At 41.1% G+C, this 22,111-nt stretch overlaps 1 protein-coding gene across 1 annotated transcript in view; it reads left to right on the top strand.

Annotated features, from left to right (window-relative positions):
- The first annotated feature begins 1,507 nt into the window (after window positions 1-1,507).
- KCNK5 (potassium two pore domain channel subfamily K member 5) overlaps window positions 1,508-22,111 on the top strand; it is a 36,969-nt gene continuing 16,365 nt past the window's right edge. The window contains exon 1 of the mRNA XM_075496203.1: window positions 1,508-1,832. Within this exon, the coding sequence (XP_075352318.1) occupies window positions 1,647-1,832 (186 nt within the window). The 5' untranslated portion in view covers window positions 1,508-1,646. The remainder of the gene's footprint in view (window positions 1,833-22,111) is intronic.

Genomic DNA, 22,111 nt, shown 5'->3' with positions numbered 1-22,111 from the left:
AGAGCATCCATTGGACATGATTCAAAGTTTTACAGATAGGTTCCTTCACCTTCCACATGCTCTCCTTTTTGTTTTCTCATACTCTGTTGCGTATTTTTTACTTGTTTCCTTCCTCTTTCCTATTATCCCTCCTCCCATTTCAACTATGTCCACATGAGAAATTTCAGCTGGCTCATCTCAGCCCTTTGGTGTGTGGACTTCAGCTGACATACCTATACATGCCCATATCCTTAGCGTTGATGCAGCTGACATGGACAACTCTGTATTTTTGAGTGTTTTCTTCCTGTTGGGGGGGCTGGAGAAGTCCGAAAATAAGTTATCCCCACAAAAAGTGTTTCTAAGATGAACCACGTCCACACCATGAGCCCTTTGCCATGGTGCATAACACATCTCCCTAACCTGTCACTGACTTGCTCTTTCCCTGACCCATTTAACCCCATTTCCAGCCCCATTCATTCAAATCAGTCGGGTTGCCTTCTTTCTGCCTTGAAGCGTGAACATGAAGGAGCGTGCACTTGTGCGTGGCTGTAAGCCACTCCTGGGAAAGGCTTCACGAACATGGTGAGCTTCAAGAGAGCTTCTGCCCAGATGGGGTTTTGAGCATCTTGTGGAAAATTACTAGCTAGAGATTCACTCCCTCGCTCCCAAACTTGCAGGCACACACGGATGGATATAGGAACATTTATTTATTGAATATACAAAATGCATGAAGGAAGGGAGATACAGGTCCTGCTGTGAAGGATCTATAATGCACACGTGTGGACAACATCCCGGGAAGGGGTGGAATCTGCCGACAGCCCCCCTTCTTTTCTCCTCAGAGTTCCTGCTTGCCTTGCCCCTGCACTTCGCTGGAGCCGGAGAGGCAGCTCCCGTTTCACAGCCTTCCAGTGTCGAAAACGAGAAACTCCGCTGAACCTGGCAGCACGAGGGAAAAAGTAAAGTAAAATTGAGAGACGTTACCCCTTCTTCCCTTGACTCAGGGAAAAATACGGAGGGGAAAGCACGGCTCGGGGCGCAGGGACCACCCCTGCTCGGGGGAAAGGCGCCCGGGGCCGGGCTCACCTCAGCGGCCCCACAGCCGCTCCCAACGGCCGCGCGGGCAGGGCGGGAAGAGGGGAGGTCGCGGCCCCGCTCCCCTTCCCCCAGGCGGCCCCTCACGGGCGGGCGATGGCCAGACCCAACGGCCGCTCTCCCGCCCCGGAAAGACCGGCCGCCCCTCACCGGGGCGGCGGGGCCGGCCCAGCCCGCGGCGCGGCCGGGGGCACCCCAGGGCGCCCCACCGGCCTTTCCCCGGGCGGCAGCCCCGCATGCGCGGGCGAGTGAGGGGAGGAAGCGGGAGGGCACCGAATTCAAATCGCTGCCGAGGAGGGAGGGGAGAAAACCGGGGGAAGGAGGCAGCTGGGGGGAGCGGAGCGGAGGAGGGAGGAAGGAAAGAAAGGAGGGAGGAGGAGGAGAGAGTGGGAGGGGAGTGTGGAAGACTCTAAGGGAACGCGGCAGAGGCCGGGAGAGGAGGTACAGCGGACGGCGGGGAAAGGCAGAGGTGTCAGGGAAAGGACAGGGCGGCTTCGGGCACCCACGGCCGCAGCGCGGGGCAGCCGCCCCGGCCCGCCCGCCGCGCTCCGCCCGCCCTCCCTCCCGCCGGCACCATGGTGGACAGGGGCCCCTTGCTGACCTCGGCCATCATCTTCTACCTGTCCATCGGGGCGGCGATCTTCGAGGTGCTGGAGGAGCCGCACTGGCGCTCGGCTACCGACGACTACAAGCGGCAGAAGACGGAGCTGCTCAAGCAGTTCCCTTGCCTGGGCCAAGAGGGGCTGGACAAGATCCTGCAGGTACAGCGGGCGCCGCCGGGGCGGGGGCTGTGGCGGGGCCGGGGGGTGCCGGGCGGTGGTGGCGGGCGGCGGCAGCAGGTGCTGCCGGGAGCCCCGGAGCGGAAAATACCGCGCCTTTGGGTGGACGGGCGGGAGCGGTGCTGCCGGGCTGGAAAGCTAGTCGGCTCCCCGGGAAAACCCAACCGTAGCTGCCTCCTCACAAAGCCCGGTGCCTAAAAACTGTCCCTCGAGCGGGAGCGCGGGGAAACCTCTTAATCATTGCTAACTACTTAATGATAGAGTGATTAAACGGGTCCGCGTTTCCTTCTCTTTCCCCCCAAGTGGTGGAAGAGCTCGGGGTTGATTTCGGTTTTAGCTGGCTGGTCTTGGGGGCTGGAGAGGTTCACGCAGGGAGTGTGCTCCCGCAAGCCCGTCTGCTGCTAAACCCAACAGCTGTGAATGCAGCTCTTGTTTTAGCACCCAGGGTGGTTTCTTCTGCCTCAATGGATGTTGTGTTATGAGGAAGGGAAGGTGAAGCCAAGCGTCTTGATCCTCTTCTGTTTGGTCTGACTTCCTTTCCCTCTTTTTTTTTTTTTTTTTTTTTTCCTTTTTTTTCCCCCCGTACTGAATACTCTCGTTGTGAGGAAAACGTGTCTGGGGTCTGAGTGCGGGTCCCGGAGGTCAGTCGGGGTAACTGAGGAAAAGGCCGAATGGCTCGCATGGAGGGATGCTTGCAACTCTTGCGCTGTTATTTTTACTTTAGGAGAATGACTCCTTTCCAAGCCATAAGGAGTTGATAATCGTCCTATCTCGCTCATCTGGCAGAATGCCTCTTCAAAAGTAATTATTAGTCAATAGCATGTATTAAATCATAGAGCAGTATAAACTTGGTTAGTGCCTTTTTATGGATGTGATATCCATTAAAATGTGGTGGCAAGCAATGGTGAACCATGAAAAATAGGCTGCCCGGATATGTGGGGCTCCAGTGGTGAGAATGAGTCATTTGGGACTTTATTTCAGAAATGTTTATATTGACTAGATCTTCTGGTCATTGCGTTTTGGATTTTTTAAAATTATTATTTTATTTTTAAATTAACTAAAAGTCTGCTAAAATACAGAAGACTGGGAAAATGGCTCATTAGTTCTATTGGCGTAATCGATACTGTGCAAGCTTAGAAGAGGATATGGTTCTTGATCCTAAAACTTTGTGGTTTAAATTCTCTTTCTTCAGTTGGTGGCTGCTTTCTGTCTGCTTCAGATAGCAGAGCTTTCTGGTGGTAATGTCCTTATTGTTGCTATCTTAGTACCCTATTAAATGTGTTTTTGTGGTATACAGTGGAACGGGTGGATGGAGGCTTGAAACTATAAAGGAATGTTGGAAAATGAAAGACATGCTATGTTTTTTGAATATGCTTTTGCTGTTCTGGAATCTTACCGAAATCTTACTCTAGGTTATATCCCAAACCTGTTTTAACATCCTCAAGAAAAAACCCTTATTTGGATTGGGATGTGCATTAACCCTGGCGTGCTTAACTTGCTGCAGACATAAAGCAGAATGTAGATTCTGGCTCAATTTAGGATGAAATTCATGTTGGTATGAGAGACTCATTAGTTGGTTTTGTTTTGGTTTGTTCCCCCCCCCCCAAGATCCTTATCACAATTAATCCTGAAGTGGCAGAAAGATTTTTCTTAAGATACAAATGACAATGAAAAAATTATTGGGCAGTTCATTAGAATGGATTGTACGATAGAACACACCGTAGAATGGGAACGGGTGCAGAAGCAGTGAGGAGAAAAAAAGTAGTATAAGTCGAACTATGGCCAGATCAAAATATTTGGTTTGAGTATCTCCACACCACGATGTGGAGGGCCTTGCCTCTTCAGTGCATGTTAGCTCCTGGTGATATTCTTGTATTCATGTGATTTCAGTTTTGCCTCTGTACTACTTCCAGTCATACCTTACTTTCCATGTCCAGTCTTGCTGGTCTGATGATCCCTCATAGATATTCCGTTGTCATCTTAAGCTCAGGTTAGCTAAAACATAAGTCTTACCTTGCTCTTATTTCACTCTTACTGGTAACTAGAAATTTAACTGCCTGCTTTCTTCCAGACTTGCAGTTTTGTTCCTGTTCTTATTCAACTTCTATGTGAGAAGTGATGGGAAGAAGGGGACTGATATTTCTTACAGAGGAGGATGGCAGGGTGAAATCTAGCCTAGCTGAAGCTGACTTTGGGTGGGTGGGGGAATCATGTAAGGGCGTCAGGTTTTCATCCCGAGTAAGCTGTAAAGTATATCAGAAATAGTCTTCATAGTTGTCCTTTCTTAACTACTATCCATGCTGCTTCTGTTGGGTTCTCCTGAATCTTTAAAACACTACTAACATCTTTTCTCTTTCGGGGAAATCCTGATCATCCTGTTTTCATATTAAACCTCCAAATTTATTCTCTTACAATACATCCAGAATGTTGTTGATTTGAAAACATGTATTCCCCCCTGCCCCAATGCCTACCTCTGTTTTGTTCCTCTGAGCCTCTTCCATGGACTCCCTGAACATGTTCTTGGGATTTTGCATGATTTGACTCATTTCTCTGCTCTTGTCTCTTTTTTTTAAATGGCTTTTAGTCTTCATCTTAGAGCATTTTCTCTCACTCTGCTTGTGGCCCCCACTGACACTGATGTGACTCTGAGCCACATTGAGCTTTGCTATTACTTCACTGATATTCTTTTTAATATCCCCATGTAAAACACACTGGATAAAGTTCTTCAACAAATATCACCAACTATAGAATTTGAAATGGTTGTTAGTAAAATGCAAGGATGCCAAGAAATGTTCAAGTTGAACTAACAATACCAATTTTGTTTCCAGAAGCCGCCTGAAAGGTGACAAGAACTGACTTATTCAGAGACCGATCTCTCTGCTGCCCTTGTTCCCCACCCGGGTTAGCTCTTGTGTTCATCTGAGCCTAATGTTAGCTGTAAGTGCAATGGAAACTCTGTGTGCAACGGCTACAAAGTTAGATCTGTAGTGTGATCTTAACCTGCTTGTCTTTTTAAGTGGTTATCAGCACAGATTCTGAATTCACATACAGACTGGTATCTCTGTACCAACAGTTTAAGTGGTTATTAAGTGGCTGTATTAGGACAAATACTGTCTAAGGCTTATATTCTGTAGTAAAGATTTCACAACACATTACAGTAGAAATACACTGCAATTAATGTTTATCAAAATGTGTTTAACACAGAAAACTTGCAAGCTGAGTATTGTAGGGTATGCTAGAAAGAAAGCCTTTTTCCCCAATCCGAACTGAGAAATGCCTAAAAATAAACTTGTTTAAAAACAGCTTTTAGAAGTCTCTTATGTGAATAATCCATTTGCTTTTGATTATTGTGAGTACCGTATTACTTATCATAACTGTAAGGGGTAAAGAAAGTACTTAAACTGTTCTTGGAGTAATGCTACATAGACCCTGATTTTAAAGGTGACTCACTCTGGACAGTGTATAGGCTGGTTGCTGCCTGCCCATGTTTTTCTGGGTAAAGCCGATTGCTCAAATGAAAATGTGGCTGGGATGCTTCACATGACAATTTATGTAGGCCTCCAAAAACACTCAACTACAACCATGTATTGACACAAGGAACTGTGTAGTCTCTCCTCATTATATACAATTAACTTGGAATAGAAATGTCTCATAACACTGTGGAATAAAATAAACATTTTTAATAGTGATATAACAGTGCCATATTTATCAGCATTGTAGAATCTTAAAAGTAGTGTAACACCTCTGTTGATAAAAGTCTATGGCTTGTCCTTGCCACTTGCTGCTGTGGCCTGAAGTCCTGGGACTCTTTAGGAAGAGGGAGAAGGCTGAGATCCACAGTAATGACACCTCTGCCTACTCTGCAGTAGGAATGAGTTTTGGAGACAGAAGCAAATGTAAGGCAATTCAGTCATTTCCCTCTTCTCCAGTTCCTTACTTTTACTCTTTATTGCTCCATCCTGATTGTGAAACATCAGCTTAATGATAAAGGAGCTATTCATGCAAGGAGGAGCCCTCTTGACCCTCGTGTCACTATTCACATGAGCAAAGGTTTGCAACACTGGGCCACATCTTATTTACTGGGAAATCTCTTTTACTGGCCCACCACAGTCATCAAAAAATTAAATGCTTCCCATTGATAAACATCAAGGCTGGTGAAAAGAAAAGGAAGAATTTGAAGATGAGTGAAAATGGTTACTTTCAAAACAGAGCAATAAAATGAAAAGAGAAACTGCTGGCTCCATTTAGGAGAAGCAGACAAACATACTGAGTATGAGAACAAATAATTGAGGCCTTTATTTGAAAAGGATACAAGACTCTAAACAGGCCTGAGAGAGAACTTTAGAAACCTAAATGTTTAGACTTAAAGCCCAGCGCTGTGAACAAACATTTAGAAGACTTTTAAGGAGAGCTTCTGCCGGGATAGACATGGCAAGTAGGAGGATTATGCTAAAGGAAATAACAGTTAAGTGGCTTAATAGTAGTTTCTCCCCTCTGTTTTTTAAAGCTAGGATGTCTTTTCCACTCACAAATACCGACAGGTGCATTTACAGGATTTTGGTTTGTGTTTGAGAATGCTGAAGTTTCCTTCTAGTTTTGTTTATTCTTGGAGTTTGTCAGTTTCATAATAAAACTTTTAAAATATTCTCTGATTCTGAGCACCGTTTCCCACAATGCTTTACTTCCAAGCTGGTACCTCAAGGTTTAAATCTATGTGCAATACTCTCTCAAGAGTTTGCAAACTATAATTTTCTTAAAAACTTGAGCTAGGGTTTAAATGCTTTTCATTACTTCAACATTCAATAAAGAGATTATGGCTTTTGCTTTGTAGAGTGATTTGTTTTCCAGTGTAAAGTTAATAGGGGCATATTTCTCATAATCTTTCCCTTCCTGGGTGTTCTTCAGGGTGTTCTTCATAAATGAGGTTCTAGACTACTAGGGCTTGGTTGGTTGGTCTTTAACTTCCTGATCCCTTCCATCTAAGGTATTGAAGGTGGGGGAGACAAAATGGAGACTGAATTCCTTAGTTGGAACGCCAGATGAGGTGTCCCTTTCAAGACTAAGACTTTTGCATGTGCTGAACAAAGTAAAGCTGAGCAGCTATCAGACAAGGACAAGTGACTGCCAATGGAAAATCTTTAACTGCAAAGTTAACAACTACATCTAATACCTGTCGTATAAAAAGTTGACAGTGCAAATTAAGGCTTATGCCTGAGCAATAGGTATTGCTAGATTTTTCAAGTATGTATCTTTAGTTATGCGCCCTCTAAGTTCAGCAGCGATGAACTGAGATGAAAGTGTAGGACCACTGTCCACAGTGCTCTGCGGCATCTCAGACTATGAGTTATGGATATTGCCACTGCAGCATTAGGAGAGGAAAACTGAGGATAGGCAGTACTATGTTACTTCACAGCTTTTCTCTGTGTATTTCTATATGCTAAATCATATGTAAGCAGGCATGCTTTTCTATTGCTTTTTTTGTTTGTGTTTTTTTTTGTGTTGGTTTTGTTTTGTTTTGTTTTTCCCCTGTTTAACCATTAAATTGTTTAAACTTTCTTGGAACATAGTTAAACAAAGCTGATAGTGCATACACTGCAACTCTGCTGATGGAGCAATAGCAATCGATCAGAAGTTACAATTTTCCTGCTATGGGCTTTTCCTTTTTTCTTCTATGGACTTAATCCTTGAGTGCTTGTAGTATGCTGTCCTGTTACTTTAGGACAGAATGTTTGTATTACCTGACATGTTACCTTCTGCTACTAGGTGTGTTTTTCTGGCAAGCTGTGCTCTAGAAACCATGGCATGCAAGAAGATTTGCAGGTTATCAACAGCTTGTCCTAAAAGATCTTGGAACCCCGGCTTTGGTTCATACTGTATATATGGTTATTGCAAGATACCTTCTGTAGCCAGTGAAGATACAGTGTAATGACTTTGTACATACTTCCTTTTTTAAAAACATTGTTGTTTTTGCTATTAATACTAATTAAACGAAATGAATTGTTTTGCTTTTCTCTGAATGCTGTTGACCTTCAGAGCAATCACATTTCATGCTGGTACTTGCAAGTAGACGTCAACATAGTAACATACAACCAGAAACAAGCTGGATTGCAAGTGGCAGTCAATAGTCTGATTAGCAGGGGAGTAAGTGAGAATGCTTTTGCGCTTTGGTGCTATAGACCTGCTGATCGCAGTGCCTGATTTGCAGGGGTTTTATTTTGTGCTGACTCTTGTATGATCCTATGGATTGAATGCCTATGAGCAAGCAGTTAAATTTCTTCATGGAGTATGTCTTTAGGTTTTGTTTAGTCCAAATGAGTTCAGTTCATAAGCTCTGAGTCTGCTCTATAGTGTGAAAAAACCCATGGTAACAGGGGACAACTGGAAGAGTTGCACTGTTCATCTAAATTAAAATACCACTGTGGTCACACCTGAAGCTCTTTATGGTGCTACAGACATCCTCGGGAGAGCCACACTTAGAGGCAGATTGAGCCCCTAAAATATGGCATGCAATACGCACTCTGCATTTTTACTAGCTCTATTTATTGAAGGGATGGCTTAGGCTTGAAGGCATAGCTTTGTCTGCCTTTATGTCCTTGTCTTCGTTCTGATTGAGGTTCCTCAACAGCACTGCTGGTTCTAGTGTTACTAGATCTTTTCTTTAAAACACCAAGTTCTTTAGCAGGGAACTTCAGACTGGCAGTTTGTTTTCTGTCTCCACCCATCTTATTTTATCATGTCTTTATATTAGAGGTCTTAGATATTACTGTGTTAATTATGTACTTACCAACATTTTAATTGTAGGCAGGAGAGATCCCTCCTAGGCATGCCTTGCCCTAACAGCTCTATTTACAGTCAAATCAGTAAGGAAGTTATAATTTCTTTTTTTTTTTTTTTTTTTTTTTTGCATTGTGTTGAGTGAACTCTAGTGGATCAAAGGCACTGTTAGGTGCAAAGTAGCTTCTGAAATGTTTTACTCAAACCTTGTACACTGTTTTCTTAAGAGAAAGAAACATGAGTGATGAAAAGGGAGTAGGAAACTAATAATAGGTCGTATATCATAGCCTCTGTTGAATCTGAAATCAAGTTCCTTTTCTAACAATATGTGTACCTGTAGTGTTTCTTGTGATGGACCTGGTTTTTTTTAACCCCTGTTGTGGGATCAGTTGCTACAGATCAGCCCATCTGTAGGACTATATTTCTGCCTTAATGAAAAGGTAGGCACGGATCGTGATTGAGCAAACTGGCAAATACTAAATTGACTTTGTTCTGTGCTGGCATCTTACAAATATTGTGTAAGCAGGTTCCAACTGCTGAGAAACAAAACCCAGACCTGTGTGTCTTTTTGAGGTTGCAACAGGTGCAAAAAAGTCCCAGTTAGACCTATCAGAGGTCTCTGAACTCTGATCCTTCTTAACAACAAAGATGTCAGTTATTTAACATTAATTTGGACTCCAAAGTAAGTCACGAGATTGTCAGATAATGGCAGCTAATGAGTGATAGCTCATGGAACTTGAAAATAATTCTGCAAAGGGTTGTGAAGGTCCTGAGGTGGAAAGCATAGTCAGATATGATACAGTATTTTTGGTGGCTTGGCTAAAATACCAAATTCATCAATGATGACTTCTGTGTGCGACCTCCATTGCTGCTCCTCTTTTCTACTCCCAACCCACTCCAAGGGAGTAAAAAAGCTTTGGAGGAAAGTTGCTCAAGAATCATGTGTGGTCCCTTGCTAGAGAAACAGCAGCTGTAAGTATGTTTGTTCTGGCCTATGAGGGAAGTGAGGCTGATGAGTCTCCTCCAGGCACCAAAGAAACAGGGGAGGTGTTTGGAGCCAAGCAGCTGTATAAAGACAAGGGGTCTAATCAAACTCATTGGTGGTACCAACTTCTCCCATGGCTTCTCTTGCAGCAGTCTGGCTGGAACTCTCACCCTACTACATGCTCAGCTGTTACAGTTGCTGCTAACCAGCTTCACAGACTGTAATGCAAATATGTTAAAATCAGGTTAAATAGTTGAACTGTGATAACTTGCCAGTTAAGTTAGAATTTCAACCTTCAGGCCTGCGTAAGTGGTGTGTACGTGACTGCAGAATGACAGAGGGCAGTTCTGTAATCAACAGCTTGCCTTGTTGGCACAAGGGGTTTTGAAGGGCACTGGAGTTTATGCTTAGAAAATCACTCTTTCTTATTGGTATCAGTGCACTCTGAAAGCTTTTCACCTGTGTCACTATCAATTTGCCCTTTTAAAATAATACTTGCATGTTTCCAACTTTTTTTTTAATGGCTTTTGGGGTGGAAGGCCAGAGAAGGGAAAGGAAGAAAGAGAAACTTTGAAGTTGCTTCTATTGTAGCAGCAAAAGCAGTAGCTAACTTTATTGTGTCTCTATATGATTTGTTACAGTACTACTAGATTTTCAAGGTACTATCTTAGCTGGATTGTGACTGTAGGATAACTGCACTTTTTCATGAAGTTGCTATGTAGTCTCTGCAAGGTCCTAAAGCTGCCAACTTGATTAATGAAATGAGCATAGATGTCTCTATCTTACGTTTAAGGGAAGTAAAATATAGTTCACACTCTGAAACTTCCTTGGCTTTATTTGCATGTGTTTTAAGAATGCTTGCTCAGCTCTGCTACAATTAGACAGTTGGTTATTTGGACAGATGTCCCCACAGCTGGCTGCTTGTTGTTTCCTAGTGGGGAAACACGGCAATAAAGTAGTTTAACACTAAGCATTGACTAGGTGCTTTCAGCTGAATTCTGTGCATCTTTCTTAGGAAAACAGTCTCACTTACTTGAGGTAACTGAAGCTTTTCTGTGGTTTCGATGGCTTTCTGAGCATCTTGTATGCTGAGCGTTTAAGCTTGAGGGTTCTCTACTTAGCAATGTGCAAGTGCTTCCTCTTGTCTCAGCTTCTAAGAAGGTAACAGATGCCTGCTGAATGGTTAGAGATGTCAGTTGCAGGAAATGCAGGCCAGGAAGGGACAGAGTGTAACAAACAGAAGGCGGCCACTACAGTGCTTCTGCCAGCTGATCCCTCTTCCCTTTAATACAGTAGCAAGAAGATAGCAGAGTGGTTTGGCTTTCATACATCCTCAGGGATGGGACAGTTGAGAAGTGACGGTCTGTTAATTACCACATGTCAATGCTGTACATTACTCTCTGCCTTCAACTTGTCTTGTGTTAGAAGTTTAGCAGTGACCTGCAAATATATGGGAAACTTTATGAATCTGGAAGTGTGCACGGTTTGGTAGTATTAAAGTTGAAAGATTTTTCAATTGACTAAACTTGCTTTTTCACTTATTCAAAACACTTTCTACAGGATATATGCAATGACTTGTTTACCACTGATTTTTGCTCAGGAACTAAATGTGATACGGGACTGAAAAGATTATTGAAGAATTATTGAAGCAGTATCTGCTCTGCTCTTTGTCAGTTATTGATTAGAAACTCTCTTGGGAAGAAAGCCCCTCCTGTGTACTTAGTAATATAGTGCTGAACATAGTAAAATCGCAGAAGCTTGTGTTCCAGTGTACATGTTGTGTGTGTGTGTGGTTTTTAATATTATTCCTGCAAAAATGGGGTTTGTATGTATGCTGACACAAATGTGTTTTAAGAAATATTCTAATGCTTAGGCAGCTCTTACCAGCAAACTGATGCTATTACTAGTCAAATTCACTCAGCCAGCAGAAGCAGCAAGATAGGCTAGGCAAGTTATGCTATTACAGGTCTGAGAGTGTCTAGATCAGACTGTTTCCCATCGCGCCTATCTTAGTTACTGATTGCACTTCTTTCTATCCTGCCATAACTGTGCTGGCAGGTCTCTGTATCTATATTTGAAAACATTTGTCCAGAGCAGCCCCCTCTCCTTCCCCAGTCCTCCTCAAAGATCAGTCTTGAGCTAATCTAGTTTTAAATGGATTTGTAGTAAGTAACGTAACAAAATTTTGTTTCAAGGTTAAGCCCTGGATCAAGCTAAATACATAGTAACAGAAATGTCAAAGCAAATAGTGTTTCTGTGGCAGGTTTTTCCCCGTTGTTACTCCTCTTAACATAAACCCATCGCCTTGCTATTCATACAAAGCATGCTGTCCATATTGACATTGGAAGCCCGCCTTGCCTTGTCGCCTCCTCCTGCTGTCTGATGGACCGATACAAGGAGAGAGACTAGCGTGGTTGAGGTGATGTAAAGTCTTTGGTTGGCCCTGGAAACTTTGTTTGTTTGGCCTAACAAGGTGAGTTAGTAAAGGTTGTACCCCGAAGAGTTAAGTGTGACTCTTTCTTGTCCCTGTTCTGTAGTTCAAAAGTCTACTTGATTAAAAATGTCGTTACACTTAGTACTCTGCTCTATGCAAGTCTGATTGCTTTTAGTTTTGTTTCATTGATTTGATGCTGTTGCGACAAATAAGATTTTTATTCTAGCATGTGTAAGCTCACTGAACTGTCAGAGAAGTGTTTTACCAGGACCTGCTTTTTTTTTTTTTCCCTTGTTTCTCTTTAAGATAGGTTGTTAAATAGGGAATGAGATATGTGATGCTACTAGCACACTTTGGCAGCAGCTTCTAGTTTGTCTTCAAAGAAGCAAGATCTTTAACGTTGTATTGAAATTTGGGGATGAAATACAAAAATGCTTGTGAAACCAAAAGCCTATAACATTTTGGTCATAGCTACTAAGAAATGAACTCCAAACAGTTTTTAGGGTGTTCTAACAAAGTGACTTTCTGTAAATTTCTTAATCTGAAGCATGTTTTTATGCATGGCTATAAATGGGAGACAATATAATATGCTTCATAATGCAATGTTACTTTATGTTGCAATTCATTCACTGAGTTGAAAAGTTTATTTAGGACTCCATAAGCAGAGTTGTCAAGCTTGGATCACCTGTGTTTTGACTTGTTCTAAAAAACTATTCTTATACACTGAAAGCATGGGGGGGTGGGGGGGAAGCTTCATTTTAAACTCAGCTTCCCCTTTTACACCTCCTGTGTAGTATCAAGGCTTTTCTGTCCAAATATTCCAGTTTATACCATTTTATGGGTGGGTGAAAATCTGCAAAGATGAACTAGATTGCTGCTCCAGGTCTTAAGGCCCTTTTGAATAAGGGGGGGGGGGGGAATTGCAACACTTCAAAGATATGGTCCAACCCCTCCCCTTCTAGTGAATTAATCTCAGTAAACTGTTTTTATTGACACTACGATTGTTTTGGTTTAATTTAAATCTATTTAAATCAATTGCAGCTAAACTGAAATATATTATTTTGGAAACTCGGACTGCTGCATGGGTTGGCATCTGCTTATGCAATCAGTACCAACTCTGTTGCAATAGTCTCATGTAAACACTGTCTGGTTCTAACCCTGCCTAACACAGGTCACCAACTGGTGTGAGGGCTTGATTAAACTCTTGACTCTTCTGCTTCCACTTTCTTATCTCTAAAATGGGGACAACAGCATTTTCCAAAGCCCTTTTAAAGGGGAGTTGGCTACATGAGTCACCATGTATGTATTCAGATAGGAAGGAAGCCTAATCTGCTATTATAGATTATTCCAACTTCTTAATTTCAGCTGGTGCAACGTAAAAGTTGTTGAAATACTTTTTTTTTTTTTTCCCCCAACCAAGGAAAAGGTGTTATAAGCATATTGGCAGAGAAGCCCTCAAAATTAAGCTGTATTAATGAAAGCTATGAAATCGTCTGATAGGTTTTATTTCTGAATCAGAGGCCAAAGAAAAGTTGGGGCACTCAGCATCTGCAGAACAGCTGCAGTTCTCATGCAGCAGTAACCTTTAGTTAATTTGTCTTCAAAACATGTCTATGTGGAACTTGGGAAAGTGAAAAGGAAACAGTTCTATAATTGCATTAATCACAAGAGCAAGGGAATACTGGTAAAGCACTGAATATGCTTTTCATCAAAATAGTTTATTAACTAGTTCATTAAACTGGAATCTAGTCCTGAAATTAATAGGGGGAAAAAAATCCATATCAACTGTTAAATTCTGTGGTCATGATCTGTCAAAGAAGCCAGCTGCTTTTTCAAAACTGTTGGTGTTTACGTCCATTGCACATAAGTGGAAAGGAGAAATAAAGTTAAGCAGCATTAGTTCATTCAAGCATAGGATCTGCAAGTATCACAAATAGGTAAAGCTTCAGCGTTCAGTTCTGCAATGACAAAATAGTTCCAGTTAACTAACTTGCTGAATTATGAGTTTCACTTATTATTTAACTCTGCAGAAAGCCACAAAAAGGAAATAACCTTGTTGATCTTTTTCCATTAATATCCCTCACATTGTTTGTCCTATGAATTATGACTTATAGGAAAGCTAACTGTCCATGCTATACATCATACACAAGCAAGTCTTAAACAGTGCATGCTGTAAAAATATTGACATGCCTCCAAGAGGTTAATATCCCTACAAATTAAAACTTTTTTCCAGAGGAAACAGTAACACCTATTTGTACTGCAGAATGGAAGTAGAGCTCAGTTTGTTCAAAAATATAACTTTTTTTTAATGGGCTCTTACCACCTAAGTCTCACTTGACTTCACGTTTCATCCTAAAATAGAAACTATTCCAAAACTGGGGGGTTTATTGCAGAATTAATTCATTCTCTCATTAGAATAGTTTACCCTTAGTCTTCTTTTTCACACATCTGGGCTGGGAGGTCACTAATAAAGCATGCTGTTAGCTAGTTGTTATGGCAAAGAGAAGGTTAGCAGCAGGACAGCAAGGGCTGGTAGTGAGGGGAAACTTAATCATTCAACCGCAATGGTTCAATGTGCCAAAACCCCTCAAAATTCACCGTGTAGCAGCTTACGACTGCTTGATTTCTGATCAAACAGTGGCTTTAAGTTCTTCTGTGCTTTCTCTTAGGGGCCCGATTGCATGCTTGATTTCATTTCTAAGAATGAAAGCTGCTGATGTAGCCACGAGAGTGTTCATTATTACACACCTAAGGTACAGGAACAGCAATAAATATTTCCAAAGAACTTACTACTCACAGCTTTTCTGTCAAGTCACGTGAACAATGCTGGCTTGGCCTCAACTTGCCTTGGTAAGGAAGAAGGGGCATGTGCTTAGGTCCAACTTTGTTTGGGCTGAACATCGTTTTGTGGCCTTATTCTTGAATTTACTGCGTGAAAACTGAAGCCTCAGACTTGGGCATTCCTTTCAGTAGAGGTAGTTTGGGAAAGCAATGGGGGGAGTTTCCATGAGGATGGAAAAAAGGCAAAACACAGAACTTGTTGCAGACTATGAAATCAATAAGCATTATCCAAATCCCGGCTGGGCAGGGTACAACAGGTTTCTACAAACACACATGTACACAATGTCAGGACTTTTTAGAAAACGCTTATATGTCTTTTGACTGAAAATTTCTCAAACTGCCTATTTTAAAAATACTATTCTGTAAAATAGAGGTTTATGACAGAAAGCTGTGAGGACAAATGTAACTCTTGCTTTGCTTTTTACAAAACAAAAGAACAAAGACCTACCCTTCTTCACACACACACACACCCCCTTTGTGTAGTGTTTCTGCTGCAATCCTTGATTAGTGTTCTGTTTCCATTATCAACTGGAATATTTTCATGCAAAATTTGCTTAATCTGAAGAGGATAGCTCTTGTGTTATGTCTGTAGCTGTAGACGTAACAGCCATCTGTAAACCTTCAGTAGAACAGCACTTTGTACAAGTAACGAGTGCAAATTATTACAAAATCACTAATCTTGACTTGTACTTCTCTGAAATGTGGCCTTAAGATGAGGCTTCACAAAATCAGTAGGGCAATGTGTCCACTTTGTAGAACCACTAGTGTACTCAGTAAAGGAAATTACATATATTTTATGATGCTCGAGCCTTATTGAAAGACCTTTTTAAACTCCTGTTAGAAGTCTGCCAGGAAAAAAATATAAATCAAGTTAGTGCTGCAAAAGTTTTGGTGTTCTATTTATCAGTACAGTTGTTTCTTTCCAAGTAATTTGTTTTACTCTTTAGCATTTATCTCTTGCCTACTCTGCATCGTGTCAATCTTTGAGGAAGAACTCCTGCATGCCTTTGAATGGTGCCACAGGAAATGGTGAAATTGTTTACTCTTTCTCACAACCTCTGTCTGAAGAACTCCTTCTCACTTCCTAAGAGGATTTTACTGTAGGACAATAATATGCTCCCTGATGCATTATAATTGTAATAAGGCTTTCAGATCCAAAATCTTACCTGTAACACCACATTGTAGAAATATTTGTGTTAAACTAAACCAATCACTGTTAAGCTGCATCTTGGTTTAGACAGGGAGGTTCATCTACACTACTATGCTGAATGCTTTGATTAAAAACTATTGCATAGGTTGAGAACCTGTTTTAATTTACAGCTTAATTTCACTCACACTGAGTTTTTTTTGTTTTGTTCCTATACCAACACTGGGTTTTGGTTTAAATGGCTTTTGTTTGTGGTCTTACATTACAGTTTCTGATGTAGTACAAAAGAAAGCAATGCTATCCCCTCTCAGCCTTTGTTTTTGCAGTATAAATTGCTTTGGCTGACCCGTAATAGTCTCCTTATTCTTCTAGCCCTTGTCTGCCTCTTCCCATTTCTTAAAGGCGGATGACCAGAATTGTAGAAATTGTGCCAGCTAAGCTTCAGCAGTGCTTTGCAGAATGACAGCAAGACATCAGGAAAGAGATTTCAAGCATCTAGCTGTTCCTTGAAGTTCTTCCCCTTTTGTTTTTATGAATGTGCTTTTGTTGTTGAGATGCCTAAACTGTATGACTGGACTGATGGGATGTAACAAAAAAAATGTATTCCCCTTGCATTTACAGCTGTAGGTTATGATAGCACTTTTATGTCAGAGAATGGGAAAGGAGAGGCAGAATAAATTGCAGTAACTAGGACATCTTAAAGCTGACTTTAAAAAATACCGAATTTTTGAAACATGGTTCTTCATTAAGATATGTTATCCTTGAAACTTAAGCAGTAACGATTTAGTGTACAATTGGCCAGGATTGTTTGCAGGCCTCTCAAATCGTCTGAGCAATACATGTTTGAAAAAGGTGTTTATATATTGAAGGCATGTCAAAGTCTATAATGTCACCAGATTTACAGGGTGCCCAAGTACGTGGGTAATACAAATGAAAGATCTGGTGCCATCCTTGCTAATGACTGAAATGATGCCAGTAAATGACTCTAAAAGATAAAGCCAGTGTGCCAGCTGATTGCTCTGTCATTTACTTTTTTTAAGCTTTACGGCACTGCTAGGGCTTATCACAACCCATGTGCTACCTGTATAAGACCTTATCTTCTCTAAATAAAATTGATGACAAAACCTATATTGCTTTCAAGGGCAATAACGTCCAATTTCAAGATACAGAAGTTCTGGAACTCTCCTCTTACTTCAGGCTAATTGAAGGAGAGATTCAGTTCATAGCATAGACTGAAAGAGGAAATTACAGAAACTAAATCAATTTTAAGCTGTATTTTGCTAGTCTGCTCTCTCTTGTGGAAGGATATAATTCAGCTAAGTCAGATGGTTTTCTAGGGATTCTCTTCTACAGGCAGGCATTTTCTGTTGTTAAATCAACACCCTTTCTTGAAACTACTGTTTTTCTATTAATTTTCAGATACTGCAGAAGTTGGGAAGCTAGGAGGGTTAAGTGGTACATTTGTTCCCCACCCACTTGTTTGTCCCACAAGAGATAATTTTCTCATCCTGTCAATGGTGATTATTTCCCAGGATATTTTCCATTAACTTTACAACTCTCAGCCCTTGTTCTCCATGCCAAGGGACAAAAAAAAACCAAACCAAAAAAGAGTGCACTTGCATCTTGGGAAGCATCATATCTTCAGGCAATCTCTCTTGATTAGGTTTATTACTCAGCTGTAACTTTCCATGAAAAACTCAAAAATATCAATACATTTTGTGAAGCTTGTGTTCACCCTGGTGGGAGTGAAGAGGTGATGGTACTAGTTACCAGTGCTGATTGAGTAGGTAATCTTGCAGTACATTACAGCAATACTAAGACTCTGTTTCTCCAAGGAGAAGCAACCCTAAGGACTTGCTGTAGATAGAGTAGAATTCATTGCAATGATCAGCGTTTACATCTATATGAACTACTAAAATGGTCAGCACATGAATGTTTGGTTTTAATTGGGGTGGAGGGCAGCGGGAGGGAGGAGAGAATAATATTCAATATATCTAATGCTGGCACTACAGAAGTGCCCAAGATATTTATCCTCACTTCTTCTGTATCCTGTTTCATCCTACTCGTGCTTTGTCTAATTTTGATTATCTTTCCAAGCAGGGAATAGCTGGCACAATTATTTACCTTCTCTATTCCCAAGCAATAATATGGAATTAATTTGACTGTAGACTCACAAATTGTTTCCACTGGACTGTGTCCTGAGGCCTCCAGACTCATAAATATTAGCCACAATTAAATTTTTTATGAGTCTTTCAGGTTCAAGCAAGTACAAAGATGGTTCTTTACGTCTCTTCTAAATTCATGATTTATTGCATGGCCTTCAGATAACAAGCTAAAACCAGGGTAGAGCATGTATCTTCTAATTTTGCATTGAAAAACATTCCCCCCCCTTTCTTGTCTTTGACTGACTAGAGCTATTTCTGGTTAAGAAATTGAGATTGTGCTTGAAGAGCATGATTTATTCTGCCCAATATGGGTTAATTAATAGATTGCCTTTCTCAAGGATCACTTAATCTGGTTAAATTGTAATTGAAAAACAAGAAAACAAATGAGCACTTAAAAGAATGAAATAACACGTGTTCCTGTCTGTGACAAATGTGCATTCTCTACCCTGGTTCTTTTTGCCAACTAGGAAGCCTATAGAGTAAGAGAACACAGTGGCAAGAAGAGATGCCTGTGCCTGTACTACTGTCTTTACTGAGACTACCCTTTGCAGGTTAAACAAGTTATTTCCTCTCTTCACTGGGTTGTCAGTGTCAGCAGTTATGGATTAAGAAAGCTTGATGCTTGGTCCCTGTTACAAATTTATCTTTTTGATGTTGTTCCCACACACACATTGCACTTGCAAAAAGGTAAAACAAAACCCAGGAGAAAAAAACCTGAAGTGCCCAGACTTACTTAAGTCTCCACTCTGTTCCTTTTGAGGCAGTCCACTGAAAAACTTCCTGCATTGTTTAACATGCATAATTGGTGGTGTGTTAAAATAATGATGCCAGGGCGGGGGGGGGGGAAGTGCTGTCATCGGTCCTTGGGAGAAGGTGGGGGAAAACTCCTTTCCACTTGGTAGAACAGTTGAAAGAAGGTCTCTCCTGCAAGGTCAGGATGGATTTTTAGGCCACTAGCCTAATAAAGGTAAGGACCGGTGACAGTATTTGCTCTTCAGTTTTATTTATGATGGCATTGCATCCAAACGCAACTGCTTTTGAAAAACTTCACTCACAACGTTTTTGGAAAGTTCTGGAATCTGTATGCAGTAGTACACGAACCCATAGCAAGGATGCTCATTTAAATCCTCTCTGTACATATAGGTTATTCTGGGATTGGGTAATGTGAATTTTAAAAAGAAGAGCTAACCTGATATAACTTCAGGCGCAAATAGGAATTCATTGGCTTATCCAACAAACTGTCTCGTTTGCAGAGATATCTTAGAGCTCACTGTTGAACAGTTCAGTTTGCTTTGGGATATTTCTGCATTCTTCCTCAGTTCTGAGCACCTAAATAAACCTCAGATCAAGCTTCCTCAGAACTACACTAAATAGAAAATATTTTCCAGCGTAAAAGTATGTGTGTAGGGTTAAGATGTGAATGCCTGCTAGTCCCTCCTCAAGCTCAGTCATGTTCTTTGTTCTTTGAAGGACATATGCAGGCTTTCTTTACAGCAGTGATGCAGTTTTTTAGTCAAGAGTATTTTCCCTCCGCTGAAGACCACTTCTGTGTTTCTTTGTGTTTTGTAGTATCTTGTATGCCTAACTGTGTTTAGTGCTGTGATCTTCAGGTGTTCTTACTAGACAGCCTGTTCTGCTTTCCTGGCTAATCAGTACATTTAAGGGAATCCGCAGCTCTAATCCATGGCTTTCTTCATAGCATGTACTTAATTACTTTCATTGGAATCTGGTTTCCAAGTCCAGTACAAGAAGATGTATCCCACTCTGCTTTCTCCATCTAATAAAACTAGCAAGGCTGCTTTTAAAAAAAAAAAAGTGCTAGGCACATTGAAGTCTAGGAACAGGAGTTTCCTCGATACTTTAAAAAAAAAAAAAAATCAATAAAGAATTGTGACAAAACGGCCTAATTAAGAAAGCAAGACCAAGAAGCATGTAAAAAGCCCTCTGGGTGCACTGTATTCTAATTTAACAGACACAAATGATGTCTGGTTTGCTGTCCTGTTACATAACAAAACTATGCAAAGTGAAAACCAGGCATGTATTTACGTGCATTCTTTAACTATCAGGCTTAGATGTAGGGACAGCTCTGTATGAAGTGGCATGTGCTGGAGGCTCTATTAGGTAAGAAAAGGTATGCTTAGATGGAAGTCCAAGTTGCTGACAGACCAAAGTTAAGCATAATGAAGGGAAAGCAATAGAGTGTCTTGGTTCTGTAATTCATTTATGCATTGAGAAGCACTGTTGCATGAATAGAATGAAACCCTGAGAAGTTGCCTGGGTAAACGAAGAATCGACAAGATTAGCTAAACTTTCTCTGCAGAGCAAGTTCAATCTTGTTTTACAATCTTTTGGATAAAATGTGGTATCTACAGTGCATTTGACCTATATATGCAACTTTCTATTTTGTATGGTAAGATACGGGTGGATCATGTAAAGTCACTTTTAGCAAATTTAAATAACTTTTATAATTGCCTTTTAAAAAAAAAACAACACCACTGATAGTTGAAGCATTTAAAAATAAAAGTTGAGGAAAGAGAACTTACTTAAGTTCTCCTTTCTCTGAAGATTGTGGAAAACTGACAAGATAACATTCTATGTGCTGTATCGGTAGGAGTGTGAAAATACAATCTCATTCTGGATTAAATCTTGCTATTGCTGGAAAGAAAACCCTCCCCTGAAGTATGTAAACCCATATTTTGCCAGGATTTTTTTTCCCAAGTGGGAATTTTCAAAAGTTTGCCCTTTGATAGGAACTGTACTTTAAGATTAAACTGTTGATTGAAAAATGCAAAATATGTTTTTACTTGCAATAACACTTAATCAACCATTTTATAAATGCAGTGTATGACAGCAAGGGGAAAAATTGTCCCCTGCTATTTGTAGTTGATTTATGTAGGAATGTAAACACTGGGACTAACACTTGCTTTCCAGGGTTTGATTTTATTTTTGTTCTAGTTCAATTCATAGATAAGGGGGAAGGAAACCTGTGTACCCATATTGATCTCTCTAGCTTTTTGGGTAATGTTCGTGTGTGCTTTTGGTTAGGTTTATTATTTACACGTATCAACACCAAATGTGAGGGTTACGGGTTTTTTATTCTTTTAGAAGTAAAAGTTAACATTATTCCCTCAATGCCTGCTTCCTATTTTTTGACTCCATTTCAACTTTGGCCTTGTGATAGGTGGCTACTGGCCATAATCCCATGGTGCTATTAGAAACAAGCTGTTTCTGCCTTGGATTTTACATTTGTTAAAACAGACTGTACAAGTTCTAGGATTAGCGAGAGTCTTGGAGAACCTAGCAACTCTTAGGATAGGCCAGCTGGGAAGAAATGCCATGCACAGCAGTTGAATTAACTGCAGATTCACTCCTATATGCTCAGTTGATTCAGAATCAGACTTGCGTAGTCAACTGGTGTCCTCTGTAATAAATGTGGAATTTATTAAATCCCACCACCCTTCTCTAATGCAGGTGCTGCTGACTCATATCCTGCACCTCTTGCCTCAACCACCTTCCAACTCGACTCTCTGCATAGGTCAGTAAAGGACAGTAAAACTTTCACAGGTTAGCAAGACACAAGGGTATTGCCTGTTAGACCGAGACAATATGGTTCACTTGTCTTATTTGTCTTTCTACAAAAAAGGTCGCAAACCATTCCCCACAGAAGTGAAGTAGGAAATCCAGGACACAGACAAAAGACTTCTTTTTACATCTGGCATGGTTCTTGTCCTGACAAACATGAAATTCATATTGCGAACACAGATAATGCTGAGAGGGAAATGAAAGGTCAGCTATCCTAAGTCCTGCTGGTTAGCATAGTCCTGCAGAGACTGTCAAGTGGCTAAGGCAGCCTGAAAGGCCTGTTCGCTTGGCCCGGTGCACTGGCCCTGGTCATATGCCAGTGTGATTCAGTCA

This window comes from Mycteria americana, chromosome 3, assembly GCF_035582795.1.
Source record: "Mycteria americana isolate JAX WOST 10 ecotype Jacksonville Zoo and Gardens chromosome 3, USCA_MyAme_1.0, whole genome shotgun sequence".
In the NCBI taxonomy this organism is placed as follows: domain Eukaryota; kingdom Metazoa; phylum Chordata; class Aves; order Ciconiiformes; family Ciconiidae; genus Mycteria; species Mycteria americana.
Note: the sequence above shows the minus strand (reverse complement) of the source record. Positions and strands in the feature narration are given on the sequence as shown.